Source organism: Ictidomys tridecemlineatus, chromosome 8 (genome assembly GCF_052094955.1).
Source record: "Ictidomys tridecemlineatus isolate mIctTri1 chromosome 8, mIctTri1.hap1, whole genome shotgun sequence".
Classification (NCBI taxonomy): domain Eukaryota; kingdom Metazoa; phylum Chordata; class Mammalia; order Rodentia; family Sciuridae; genus Ictidomys; species Ictidomys tridecemlineatus.
The window spans coordinates 148920607-148934633 of record NC_135484.1 but is presented as its reverse complement, the minus strand read 5'-3'; the positions used below and the strand labels follow the sequence as shown (position 1 = coordinate 148934633).

The 14027-nt window shown below is 33.5% G+C and overlaps 1 protein-coding gene across 4 annotated transcripts in view; it reads left to right on the top strand.

The window, feature by feature from the left end:
- Positions 1–14027, top strand: part of Nup153 (nucleoporin 153) — a 60024-nt gene that overhangs the window by 21935 nt on the left and 24062 nt on the right. For 3 of the 4 annotated variants that reach the window (XM_078020580.1, XM_078020578.1, XM_021728980.3), the window contains exons 6-11: positions 3725–3841; positions 3951–3995; positions 4082–4135; positions 6215–6361; positions 7020–7069; positions 7333–7459. In XM_078020580.1, the coding sequence (XP_077876706.1) occupies positions 3725–3841; positions 3951–3995; positions 4082–4135; positions 6215–6361; positions 7020–7069; positions 7333–7459 (540 nt within the window). The remainder of the gene's footprint in view (positions 1–3724; positions 3842–3950; positions 3996–4081; positions 4136–6214; positions 6362–7019; positions 7070–7332; positions 7460–14027) is intronic. The other variant, XM_078020579.1, reaches the window with a different exon arrangement.

Here is a 14027-nt window from a genome sequence, read left to right as displayed (position 1 = left end):
TTTCTTTCATGAGTGTTTTGTAATGTTCACAATGGAGACCTTGAACACATTTTATTAGAATTTTTTGTTTATTTTGATTAGTTACACATGACAGTAGAATGCATTTTGACACATTTATGTTTTCATTTTATTTGGCATAGCATGAGCAAAAGTCTGAATAGTGTTATTTATTCAGTAAGTTGAATTCATAGTTGAAGTCTTTCCAGCAAAGAAACATTCAGGCTCAAATAGCTTCCCTGATGAATTCTAACAAGTATTTAAAAAAGAAAGAATACCAATTATAAACTCTTCATGTATTAGAAAAGAACATTATCAACTCTTGGGGGATACTGAGGATTTAACCCAGGGGCTTTTACCACTGAGCTGCATCCCCAGCCCTATTTTTTAAATTTCTTTTTGAGATAAGGTCTCACTAAGTTACTGATTATGGCCTTAAACTTCTGACCCTCCTGCCTCAGCCTCCTAAGTTGCTGGGGTTATAGGTGTACCACCATGCCTGTCTCCCCAACACAGTTTGTTTGGGGGTAGGGGGGATGGGGATCAAACCTAGGGCCTTGTACATGCAAGGCTAGCACTCTACCAACTCAGCTATATCCACCCCCTGCCAAACACATTTTTAATAGGCTAACAGTACTTTGATCCAAAATGAGACAAAGACATTATAAAAAACAAAACAAAACAAAACATGGACAGCATTTCTCATTAATTATGGATACATGCTTTTACAACAAAAATTTTTGTAAATTGAATTCAAGGTTTATAAAAAGAAAACTGTATCATGATCAGGTGGGATTTGTCCTGGGAAAGCAACATTTGAAAATTTTGTAACCTAGCACGTAAGCAGATTAAAGAATAAAAACCTGGGCTGGGGATGTGGCTCAAGCGGTAGCACGCTCGCCTGGCATGAGTGTGGCCCGGGTTCGATCCTCAGCACCACGTACAAGCAAAGATGTTGTGTCCGCCGAAAACTAAAATAAAATATTAAAAAAATTAAAAAAAAAGAAAAAGAAAAAACCTTATGAACATTTGATGTTATAAAACATTTCACAAATCCATCATCCACTCATGATAAAAATTTTCAGCAAACCAAACGTAGGAAAAGATAAAAGATTCATCCTGATAAAGCATATTTACAGATGTACCATTCCTTAATGTGAAAGACTGAATACTGTTCTTCTGAAATGGGGGGAAGAGCAGGGAAGTCTCTTTATCAAAACTGCTACGCTTCAACCTACCCAGTGTAGAACAAGGTATACAGATGGAAAAGGGAGAAGTAAAATAATTTCTGTTCAGGAATGTAGGTATTTATTTATATCTATTACCAAAGGACTTTAAAAAATGCTATCAGAACTAATAGTTTGTCAGAGTCACAAGATACAAGGTCCAAATACAGAGCAATTTGTATTTATGTGTGTATATATTAGTAGTCAATAATTAGAAATTAGTAACTTTTTGAGAAATACCAATTTAAGGGGAATTGCATCCTGTTCTTTGTCCTGCTATTTTCTTGAGGACTGTACAAATTCTGGTTTGTGTGGGTTATAGTATTTTTATTTTATATTACAGATTTTGACCTTTTTAGAGATGGAAGAGAATATAAACATTAAGATTTCTGGAGCAAATCTTATTGAAATGAGAATCCATGGCAAATAGGAATCAACAAATGCTTGAAATTAGGATATTTAAACATTTTAATTTTGTCATTAAGGGTAGTCATTTCTTATCCTGATTAGAAGATTCTTTCTTGTCTAATTAACAGTAGTAATTATGAGACTTTTTTTTTTCCTGCGCTACTGGAAATTGAACCCAGGGGTGCTTTACCACTGAGCTACATCCGCAGCCTTTTTTTTGGAGTGTGGGAGGTACAGGGATTGAACTCCAGGGTACTCATCCATTGAGCTACATCCCCAGCTCTATTTTGTATTTTATTTAGAGACAGGTTCTCAATGAGTTGTTTTGCGCCTCGCTTTCTGCTAAGGCTGGCTTTGAACTTTTGATCCTTCTGCCTCAGCCTCCCAACCTGTCGGGATTATAGGCATGCTCCATCTGCACCTGGCCATCCTCAGCTCTTTTAATTTTTATTTTGAGACAAGGGATTGCTAAATTGTTTAGGCTGGCCTCGAATTTGTGGTCCTTCTGCCTAAGTCTTTCAAGTTACTGGGAGAACAGATGCACAACACCACACTAAGCTATGAGCCTTATTTCTGAGTGTTTTTATGGGGGACATTTTGTTATAAGAGAAAGCATTAACTGAATGTCAGAGTTACATAGGAAGCTTTTTCTTAAGCTGGATCATATCATGTTAAAAACTAAAATTTATAGTTAATATAGTTCAGCATGTTAGACAATGATGCAAGCCTATGATTCATAGAATAGTTTTGAGTGTGTTCCTGTTTCCTTCTCCTTTCTTACCAGTATTGAGTTCTGTTCTTTTTAATGCTGAGTTCTCATATACCCTTAGAATCTTCCTCAATCAAGCATCCAAATATTTACAGTTGACATTAGCTACTTTTGTTTTTGTCATGCTGGGGATAAAATCTAGGACCTTAAGCTTGTTAAGCAAGTGTTCTTCACTGAGCTACACCCTCAGCCTTGTAATTGACATTTGGAATGCAGTCTATTAGCCATTTCTTTCCTAGAGTTATGGAGCTAGAAGACATTATCAACATTCCAGTTCAGTTCTGTTTTATTGATTAGTGAACTGAGTCCCTGAGAGTCAGTAGACTTCAGTGATATCCTGGTGAATAGTTTAATGTTTTCTCGTGATTGCTGAAGCCTCTAGTCTCTCAACAGCAATCCATAGGGGACACCAAATTTGTAATAATACTAATGTATTATTATTATTACTGATGCAGCTACTTTGAAAATAAATAAATATATTTGATATATAAGAAGAAATTTTTAAAGTAGTAATTATGGTTCAAATTTTTAGATGAAAAATTTTAAAAACTAGGTTATATTTTGGTTGTGAGATTATCTTTTCCTTATGTTACTCATTGCCAAATTACTTGGTTTTGTGGTATCACATGTTTATTAGAATCTTGTAGTGCATTCTTGAGAGAAGGGTGTATTTTTATTGGAATATATACATTTTGCTTTTGTATTAAAGGGTAATTGCCTAGTCTTTAAGATTTTTTTCCTAATCCCAATTTTAAGAAAGTAAGTCACTTTATTAAGAAATAGCATGAGTATTTAAAAATGTTTCTTTTGTCATGTTGACTTTTGAGAAACAAGTTATTAGTATTAAAATGTTAGATTTTCATTGCAGTAGAATCTATAGTATTTTGTTTATCTGTCTTGGAATTTGCTTGAATTAAATGTTAATTAATATTCAGAATAACAGCTATCTTAATTCACTTCTCATTAATTTAATATTATTTGATTTAAATATCAAGAGTATGCAGGTCTAGGTATTGCTAGAACTTTTTTACCAATTATACCTTTTCACCATGTGTAATATAACTACAGATCCATTCTTCAGAGTGGTGTGTACTATTTTATCACTTCTAATTATAAAAAACTGTCTCCAGCAGGGAATTGGATTTTCAGTAAAAGCATGAAGAAGAAAAACAATTAAACTCTTATTTTATGACACCTCTCAGAGATAAGTTGTTGATAAAATACCGTGTTTTACATTAGACATTTTATTTTGTAAATATTTTCATTACATAAAATATGTGACTTAGATTTTGTTGCTACAAATAATATAGAGTTTACTTCACAGGCACCAGTCAGAAGACAGATGAAAGCTAAGCAACTTAATGCACAATCTTACGGTGTGACTAGTTCAACAGCTCGGCGAATATTGCAGTCTTTAGAGAAGATGTCAAGTCCTCTAGCGGTAAATTTTTAAAATCACTCTTAAAATTTGAGTTTAGTGAAAAATCTTAATTTTATTATTTCATAAAAAATAAAATTTTTTTAATAAATTGTTATTATAACATTAACAGGATGCGAAAAGAATTCCATCAGTTGTTTCTTCTCCTCTAAACTCTGTAAGTTGACCTTTAAAGCTGTTGTATTCTCAGAGACATAGTTTTTACAGTTTTCTGTATATTCTAATACTGTTTTATTTTTTCAGCCTCTTGATAGGAGCGGGATAGATATCACAGATTTTCAGGCCAAAAGAGAAAAGGTATGGTAATTATTTAATGTGTCATCAATTTTGTAGCATTTAAAGTTTAACAGATACACAAATTAGATTCAGTTGATAGTTGTCATGGAATGTGTTTGAAAAATGACATTTTTTGTACTTGGACATTGTTCCTTCTGCTCAGTGATAGAGCACTTGCCTAGCACATGTGAGGCACTGGGTTTGAGCCTCACCACCACATTAAATTAATTAATTAATTAAAGGTATTGTTCATCTACAACTAAAAAAAAAAGATGTTGCATAGCAAATGCTTATTCAGTATTTTTTGGTGATCTGCCATTTCTATCTTTAGATTCTTTATGGTCTTTATGACTTGTTCTTTTGATAAATGAAAATGAGAATGAACAAAATTTGTTTAGTAATTAGAAGGTCAGAAAATTAAAACCTTCATTGAACATTGAACCTTTGGAGATTTTCCTAATTATCTAACATTATGACAAATCTAATGTGTATAAATAAAATTTCAGTTTGGTACACATTTCGTCAGCCAGCCAACACTATTTCAGGATACCAGAACTATAAAAAATGTAATATAGATGTCTTGATACACTTCCATTGTGTTTTATTTGGTTCAAGTTAGCTCTTGAGGTTACTGTGTGAAAAATAAAATGCTTAATAATTTGAGGCTTTGGGTTAGTTATGTTTATGACTGGTTAAATATCCTTCCAGAAATGCAGATTCTCAAATTCGTACTGTTGAAAGCATTTATCACTAAATTTCCCAAAAGTGATTATTAAAATAATCCTAATTGTCTGAATTCACTCTGGGAACTATATGAGAGGTTGATGAATTATAATTATGAAATTGAGTATAAAGAAAGCTAAAATTGAATTTTTCATGGAAAAGTATTGCTTCTCAATTTTTGAATTACCTAGATGTTTGAACTTGGGCAAGAAGAAATCTATTATTAGCTGTCATCATGGTATTAATTTAAATTGTTAACTCTTAGACTCTCTTGTAAGATTGTTTAAAAACAAGTGGAGTTTTAAGGTTATCCCATAATAATATTGTCAGTAAAAGTCTTACTATGTCGTATTATTAATGATTGCGTATTGTTTAAATAAAAGGAAACAAAATGCTGGGGTACAGCAAGTTCATGTTTCACAGATACGCCAGAACAGTCTGCAAAATAAACTCTCTTATTCAGTTATTTGGTCACACTAATGAAAAGGATTTAGGGAAGAGCTAGCAACTGTACAGAAACTTTGCCCAGAAAAACCCAGGTTGTTCACAGCTGCTGCTGAGTGCAAGGGCTCTATTCATGGTATTGCAGTCTCCATCCAGGGTTCAAATTCTGGGCTTTATGGTGACCTTACACCATCAAGATTTTTACTGTGATTTAGAGAAGCAAAGGACTATTAATGAAAAACACTTGTGTACTTAGACAATAAAACCAGTTCATTTCAGAATCTGCAAGTTTTTACATTGTAAGGTTTTGTCTTAGTTTGTTTTTTAATTAACATTGGAGGAACCAACTTAGGACTTTGTTCATATTTTTAGGAATTAGAAGTATTTTTATGACTAGCTAAAAAATATTCACATACGTTATTTTTTTTTGAGGTGCTAGGGTTCAAACCCAGGGCCTTGCACATGCTTAGATAAGACTTTAGTACAAAGTATGTCCCCAGCACTCATACAGTATCTTATTTGCAAGATGAAGAAAATGTAGACAATAATTTGGGGGAAAATGTGAGTAAAACCAATTTAGACATATTTAAAATTCATGCTTTAAAAACTGAGCAGTTTTAAATTAAATAAATTACATTTTATGTGTGAGCAAATGTGCATGTATGTGAAAAAAATCACTGAGTCTGGAATGAAATATAGTTAATCTTCCTATGAAATTGTTTTGAATTTGTGTGTATGTTATACATATAAATAGATAAAGTACCACTTAGGTTCAGTTTTAATAATTTTTCCTAGTAGTATATATTTGCATCTGCTGAGTTTCTTTAGAAGTATTCATGGTCTCTAGGTAACTTTAGATTTTGTCATGTATTTTTAGATATGAGTCATTGATATGTATGAAATTATTTGTCTTTATTTCTGTTTGCCATTAAGGTGGATGCTCAATATCCCCCTGTTCAGAGACTTATGACCCCAAAGCCAGTTTCCATTGCAGCAAATCGAACTGTTTATTTTAAACCATCTCTGACCCCATCTGGTGAATTAAGAAAGGTTAATCAAAGAATTGATAAAAAGGACAGTGTGAGTATTTATTTATTTTCACCACTCTTTGAATATTGGTTATGATGAATAATCATGAGTAATGTTAAAAAGGAGGTATTCTCTCATTATAATCTACCATCTATATAATGAGTAAAATTGGTGTATTAATGATGATTATGTATATGCCTTTAAATAGTTTTCACCTTGATCAAATCCTAAATTAGCATTTACTGGTAAATATTAGTATTATACTTACTATCTAGATTAATTTTGCTAGATTTGATCCCCCCTCCCCTGATCCTAAGTTCAAAGCCAGCCTCAGCAACTTGGTGAGACCATGTCTCAAAAAAAAAAAGTGTGAGGATGTGGCTCAGTGGTTGAGCACACCTGGGATCAATTCCCAATACAAAAAAATTTATAGGAAGAAAAATGGTATAGCTGGGTGCTGTGGCTCACACCTGTAATCCCAGTGGCTCTGGAGGCTGAGACAGAACGATCAAGAGTTCAGAGCCAGCCTCAGCAAAAGTGAGGTGCTAAGCAACTCAGTGAGAACCCTGTCTCTAAATAAAATACAAAATAGGGCTGGGGATGTGGTTTAGTGGCCAAGGGCCCCTGAATTCAATCCCTGATACCCCTCCCCCCTCAAAAAAAAGAAAAGAAAAATGGGATCTAATGGCATCTATTTTTTTTTTTCTAGACTGGATATGAAAAAAATATGACATCAAGACAAAATAGAGAACAAGAAAGGTAATGTCATTTCATATCCACTAAAATTTCTTTATATTTAATTTGTAAGGTCCATATTTGATTTCAGATGCCTATTTGAATATTAAGAAATTTAAATGTAGAAACTTTATGCCAAAAAAAAAAACCTGTCAGTTTTAAAAATTATATTGAGCTTTGCATTTATTTTTCTTCCTTGTTAGCAGTTCTGGATTTTAGGTATTTAGTTAACAGGTTATGGACCCGAATAATATATCAATTGTTTTGATTTTCTTTTTATTTGCTAGTGGCTTTTCATATCCAAATTTCAGTATTCCTGCAGCCAATGGTTTATCTTCTGGAGTAGGTGGTGGAGGTGGCAAGATGAGACGAGAGAGAACACGCTTTGTTGCTTCTAAACGTTCAGAGGAGGAGGTAGGGTTATATATTTAAATATTCCTGAGGTTTTTAAAAAGCTTTGATGTGGTAGTTTTAAGGGGAGACCTGTAAGGGTGGGGGAGGACCCAGAGCAAGAATTATCTGCCATTGAAACATTTTCTTCAAAGTATGTGTGTAGCTGGGCATGGTGGTGTAAGCCTGTAATCCCAGCGGCTTGAGAGGCTGAGGCAGGAAGATCACAAGTTCAAAGCCAGCCTCAGCAAAAGCGAGGCAGTAAGCAACTCAGTGAGAACCTGTCTCTAAATAAAATATAAAACAGGGCTGGTATGTGACTCAGTGGCCGAGTGCGCCTGAGTTCAATCCCCACTACCCCTTGTCCCCCCAAAAAGTGTGTGTGTGCTAACTGTAGTATTTTTAGTGAATATTATAAAGCCACAATAAAAACAAATATTATAAAAAAACATTATCATCCTTCAAATATGGGAATTGATTGCCATCAAGATTACTTGATCTTGGAGTGTTACTATATAGTTTTGTCTGTTCTTAAACTATATATATGGTTAATGCTGTATATATTCTTGTCCTTTTCTCCATTTTTTTCCTTTTGACATTGTGAAAATTCACTAGATTGTTTCATTTCACTGCTATATATTTATTCAGTGTAAAGCTTTACCGCAGTGATTTCATTCTACTATCAGGATGTATTTGGGTTGATTCCCAGTACATGTTAATAATATTCATGCACTTTTCCCTCTTTTTTTTTTAAACATTTTTCTTGGTTGCCAATGGGACTTTATGTATTTATCTATTTATTTATTTATATGTGATGCTGAGGATCAAGCCCAGTGCCTCACACATGCCAGGCAAGTGCTCCACCATTGAGCCACAGCCCGAGCCCACTTTTTCCTCTTTATGTACAATATTTTCTCTAGTATATTTCTGTAGAAATGGAACTGTTAGATTATAGATGATGACATACAAGTTCATATGTATTAGATGCTGCCATATTGCTCTTCTAGGTAGTTTTGCAGTTTAACACTTTGCACGTTACAGTGGGTAGCTAGACTTTTTCTGTATCATTACCAGATCTTGATTTTGTTGACTTTTGAATTTTTGCCAGCATGATGGTTGTGAAATGATATATCATTGGAGTTTTATTTTCCATCTTGTTTACTGGCAGGAAGGCATCTTTTTTGGCCATTTGAGTTTTTCTCTTATCAGTTTTTTTCTATGAGGTTATTTCTTCAACTAGGAACAATTCTTTATATATACTGACCTTGAATGTTTGCAAAAAATCAGTGACTAATAGAAGATTGGTTTGATTAATCTTTCTGCCTATAGTTGGCTATATATTTTTTTACTAGTTTAAATTGAATACAGATCTCATTTCAGATTTTTTATAAATGATTTCAACCAAGTTACATCATTTAAAAATTTTTTGTTGTTATAAAGAAGAGGTTTATAAAGCTTACTAGATCATTTAACCTTTGGTACATAATGCTTTCATTTGCCATTTATTTCAAAAATCTCATTTGTATCCTCCTTGACCACAAATGTTTTAGTGGGATATATTCTTAAATTTAACATGTAAGTGACTGAATTCAGGTTTTGTTTGAAGTTGTTGAATGTCTTAGGGTTAATTTTCGTTAATGTCAGTTGGTATTTTGATTAGCAGTCTTGTTTGGGGAAGTTGGTTTCTTTTTCACTTTTTCTCTTTCCTTTTCCGAGTTAACATTTCAGTACTTTTGCATCTGGCTTATCAGAATCATGATTTCTTTGCCTGTTGGACTTCCTGTATGTACCTTTGCCATGATGTTTGGGTTTATGCTAAGGGCCTTGGTTCAGTTACTGGTCTGGACGCTCTCTTTCCCTCAGGTTCTGCGTGTCACTCTGCTGCTGGAGAGTTGTGAAGGAAGGGAATATATTAGTGTATTTCACTATCTCAAAAGAAAACTACAGTCTTTAATGCCATTGATCATACAGTATGTACAATTTTAGCAAACCTATTTTATTTTGTTATTAAAGCTTTTATGCAGAACTATTAATTATGTTTAAGAAATAGGTTGTCTGGACAGAAAATGTAGCTTAGTGATAGAGCCTTGCCTATCATGCTTGAGACTTGGGGTTTTTTCCTTAGTACACCCTGAGAAATAAGTTGTCTTACTTTGTACAAAAAAGAAATTTCGTGATTATCTGAATAATGTAAGATAAGCTTATTTTTCTAGACATACTTTTATAATTTTCATTAATATTGTGATATTATTTATCCCTGTATGAGGAAAATATTGGGTTGGTTTTATGTTTGCCAGATGACATATTGTGTAGATATTCTTCATTTCCCTTCACTTTTAATTTTTAAAGATATTAAGCTGAAGCTCGATGATATCTCCAGCTTGATTTTAACTGTCTTAAAGGTAGCGTTTAGTGTTAACTTTGCAGTATTGCGGTAGGGTTTTTATTGGTTTTTATTTACTTTTGTTCTTATTGTCTGGTATAACAATTGTAAAGAGTTACATGGAAACCCCTATCTCATATCTTTGTCACCACCTCCCTGCTCCTGGGCCCCCCCTCCATTCTGGCCAACTGCCAACTGTCAATTTTGCATCCCAGGATGCCTCACCCAACCCTTGTCCATCCCTGGCTCTTTTCCACATTGGAGTTGTTATCTCCACATTTCTGAGGAAAGAGGTACTAATGGGAAGACTGCCCCACGTTTCTGCTCACTGCTTTTTATCTGGATAAAATAGGTTTAGCTACACATTTTTATAATTATTTTGAATGCATTGCTTTTTTAAATTATTGTTCACATGTTAGTGATGTTCAGACCAGTAGGGTCTGGTTTTAGTTATAGTTAGAATTTTTGGCGAATTACTCAAGATTTTTTTTTTTTGGTAGGTATTTTAATGACCTTTAGGGAAAGGCCAAGTGGGAGAAAATTAAAATGGAACATAAACAGATAATGCTTATCTCAGATACATTTACTACTTAGCAGGAATTTGTATTTTTTGATTCACTAAACATTCAGGTTAATACAAATCTATATCTAAAGTAACTTAAGTTTGCAATATTGAGATAGAGGGTGTTTTAACTTTTATCTTAGATTCTAAAATTTGTAAGAATTATAGTCACTACACTTAACTTGCATTTTGCCTTTATGTCTCTGTTTTTGGTACTAGGGCTTGAATCCAGGAGTTCTTTATCACTTGAGCTACATCTCCAGCCCTTATTAATTTTTAATTTTGAGACAGGTTCTGGCTAAGTTGTTGAGGCTGGCCTCGAACTTGTGACCCTCCTGCCTTAGCCTCCCAAGTCCCTGGTATTACAGGTGTTTTCTATCATGCCAACTGTGTCTCCTTAGTTGCTTATTTCTAAAATGGGAATAAGAATCAACATATTGCTGGGTACTGTGGTCAGAGCCTGTAGTCCTAGAGCGGCTCAGCCTGCTAAGCCAGAAGAATCACAAGTTCAAGGCCAGCCTTGTCAATTTAGCAAAGTCTTGGTCTCAAAACAAAACACACACACACACACACGCGCGCGCGCGCGCAGGGATGTGGCTCAGTGGTTAAGTGCCCCTGGATTCAATCCCCGGTACACCTTGTTGACATCTAGTGAACTCTACACCCTCAAATTATGGTATATTCTTCAACAGAACATATACTGTACTATGTTAAACAAATTTCAATGCAAGTTTAATTAGAAATTCATAATCCTCCACCCAGATATTTGGAAATTAAACACATTGCTAAATATTGCATGCGTTAAATAAAAAGATCAAATGAGAAATTGGGGGATGGGGGACAAAAACAAAACCCAATGTATTGAACTTACATCTGTAGTACATCTGTCACTTGATAGTAAGCCAAGTATTTCCCTGCTTCAATTTCTTCTTGTATCACATCTACCTTATATAAAATAACTCAAGTACATATATAACTCAAGTACACGTAAAGATGTTTAAAAGGTATTAAGCCATGAAACATTTGCCTTCAGCTTGTGTCTGTAACCATCCAGTTAGCAGAATTCTTGACATTTTTTTTCTCCTATTAAGACCCACTTAGCTCCAGGTCCTTATTGGGGGCATTAGAAATCAAATTACAGAATAATATAAACAACCAGTGTGGCTGTTTGTGGCTTAATGAATTGGCACAAAATAGTAGGTCATACAGTATGTTAACGTCTAAAGGCAAGAAAATAAGCTTGAGGTTGGAGAGTAGAAAGTCCCCTTCAAAACTAGCCTGGTGTATCTTTTGTTTGCTCCCCACTTCCCCAAATTGACTATCAGGTTCCAAACATAAAATATCAAAGTAATTATTCCGCAAATACACATGTAGCACTTAGATTTTAATGTATTGTATTTGTCCTATCAAGTAGCCATCTGTCGGGCTGGGGTTGTAGCTCAGTGGTAGACCACTTGCCTAGCATATTGATGGACTGGCTTTGAACCTTAGCATCACATATAAATAAAATAAAAGGTACATTGACTACTAGAAAAAAAAGATGGGCATCTATCTCCCCCCTTTTGGGGGGGGTGTTTTTCAAATAAGTTGAAGATATCAGTATACATCAAGGTTATATAATGTACTAGAATTAAATATTTGTTGTTTTTTTAACTTAGCAAAAATATGCTTATAGTGAAATGTAGAATTCTTAGGTATAATGTTTAATGAATTCAACAAATGCTTAAACTAAACCTCTATTGAGGTAGTGAACATAGCCACTATCCCAAAAAATTTACTTAACATTCCTTCTCCAGTCCATTTCTGTCACCTTCTACCCTAAAGCACTTAGATTTTAATGTTTTATATTTGTGCTATGCTCAAATATAAAATTACTGTGCTCATTTTTTCCAAATTTTGGTTTTGCTTTTCCAGGAATTCCATATAAATACAATTATTCAGTAAATATTCTTTTGTTCTGGCTTTAGTGACTAAAGCTGCTGTGAACATTCTTGTACAAATCTTTTTGAAATCATATTTATTTCTCTAACAGTAAATACCTAAAAGTGGTAGGTTGTATTCTGAGTGTTTTAACTTTTTGAGAAACTGCCAAATTGTTCCCCAGAGTGGTAGTGGCATGTTATACTCCTACCCAGGAACTTCTCAGCATTTTAGTTACTCTTGATATTTACCAGCAGTTGTCATCTTTTTAAATTTTAGTCATCCAAGCTTGTGTGTGGTGGTATTGTGTTGAAGTTTGAATGATCATTTCTCTGATGACTAATAATATTGCATTTTTTAAATGTGCTTGTTGGCTTTGTATGTGGGTTGTTTGCTCAGATCTTTGTCTTTTTCAAAATTGGGTTGTCTTATCATTAGGTGTAAGAGGTCCCAAGTACTTTTGTCATATAAATTTCTTTTTTCCCAGTCTAAGCTTTTCATTTTCTCAACAGTGTCTTTTGATCAGCAGTTGCCAAATTTTATGAAGTCTGATATTTTTCCCCTGTTGTTTTTGCAGTTCTTTATATGCTAAGAAACCATTGTCTTTCTCCAGGCTGCAAAGATATTGTTTTCTTCTAGAAGATCTGTTTGTGCTTCCTGGTTTTTGGGTTTTATTTTTGTCCTATTCCCCCACCCCCAATTTCTTTTTTTTTTTTTTAAATTTAACTCATGCATTATTTAGAAGTGTGTTTAATTTCCAAATATTTGGGTTGTGGATTTCTAATTAAACTTAAATGGAGATTTGTTTAATATAGTGCAACATATGTTCTGTTTGAAGAATATACTGTAATTTGAGGGTGCAGTGTTCTTTAGATGTCAAGAGATGATTGATATTTCTTAGATCTTCTTCCTTTCTTTATTTTTTAAACTTTTTATCTTTATTTTTTTATTTTTGTGTGGTTCTGAGAATCGAACCCAGTGTCTCATGCATGCTAGGCGAGCGTGCTACCACTTGAGCCACATCCCCAGCCCTCTATTTATTTATTTTTCGAGAAGGAAGTATTGTTAGTCTGTTAAATTATAGAGAGGTGAAGATTTAAAATTGACAACTTTTTATATATTCAGATTGTTTTTTTCCCCTTAATTGAGTCAATTATTGTGTGATATATTTTGAGGCTCTCATTAAGAGCACACACCTTAGCGTGTAATGAGTTGATCTTTTATTATCAAATGTCCAAAAAGATCTTTAAGAATATTCTTTGTCTTGAAATTTTCTCTGTCTGGCATTAATAATAAGTGCTGAATTCTTACTAGAATACATTTTATGCATAGTAATTACAGTTTATATCCTTTTCTATCCATATGCTTTCAGTCTTTTTATATTTAAAGTAAGTTTTTAAATATATGACATACTTGAGTTTAGATGTTTAATTGGGATGTTTAATTCATTTATAGTTAATGTAATTATTGATGTGGTTAGATTTAGGTCTACCATTTTCCCATTTTTTTTTTGTTGTTGTTGTTGTTGTTTTTTTCTTTTGAAAGCTGCCTCTGTTGGCGTGAATCAATTATTTATTAAAATTTCATTTTAATTTATCTTTTAGCTTTACCTTTTTTGTTAGTATCTTTTTTTCAGATTATGTTACTTTTGTACCACTTGCTATAAAATCTAAGTGTCTTGCAACTATATAGTTCATATTTGCTACTATTCATCCTTGGCATTTTAT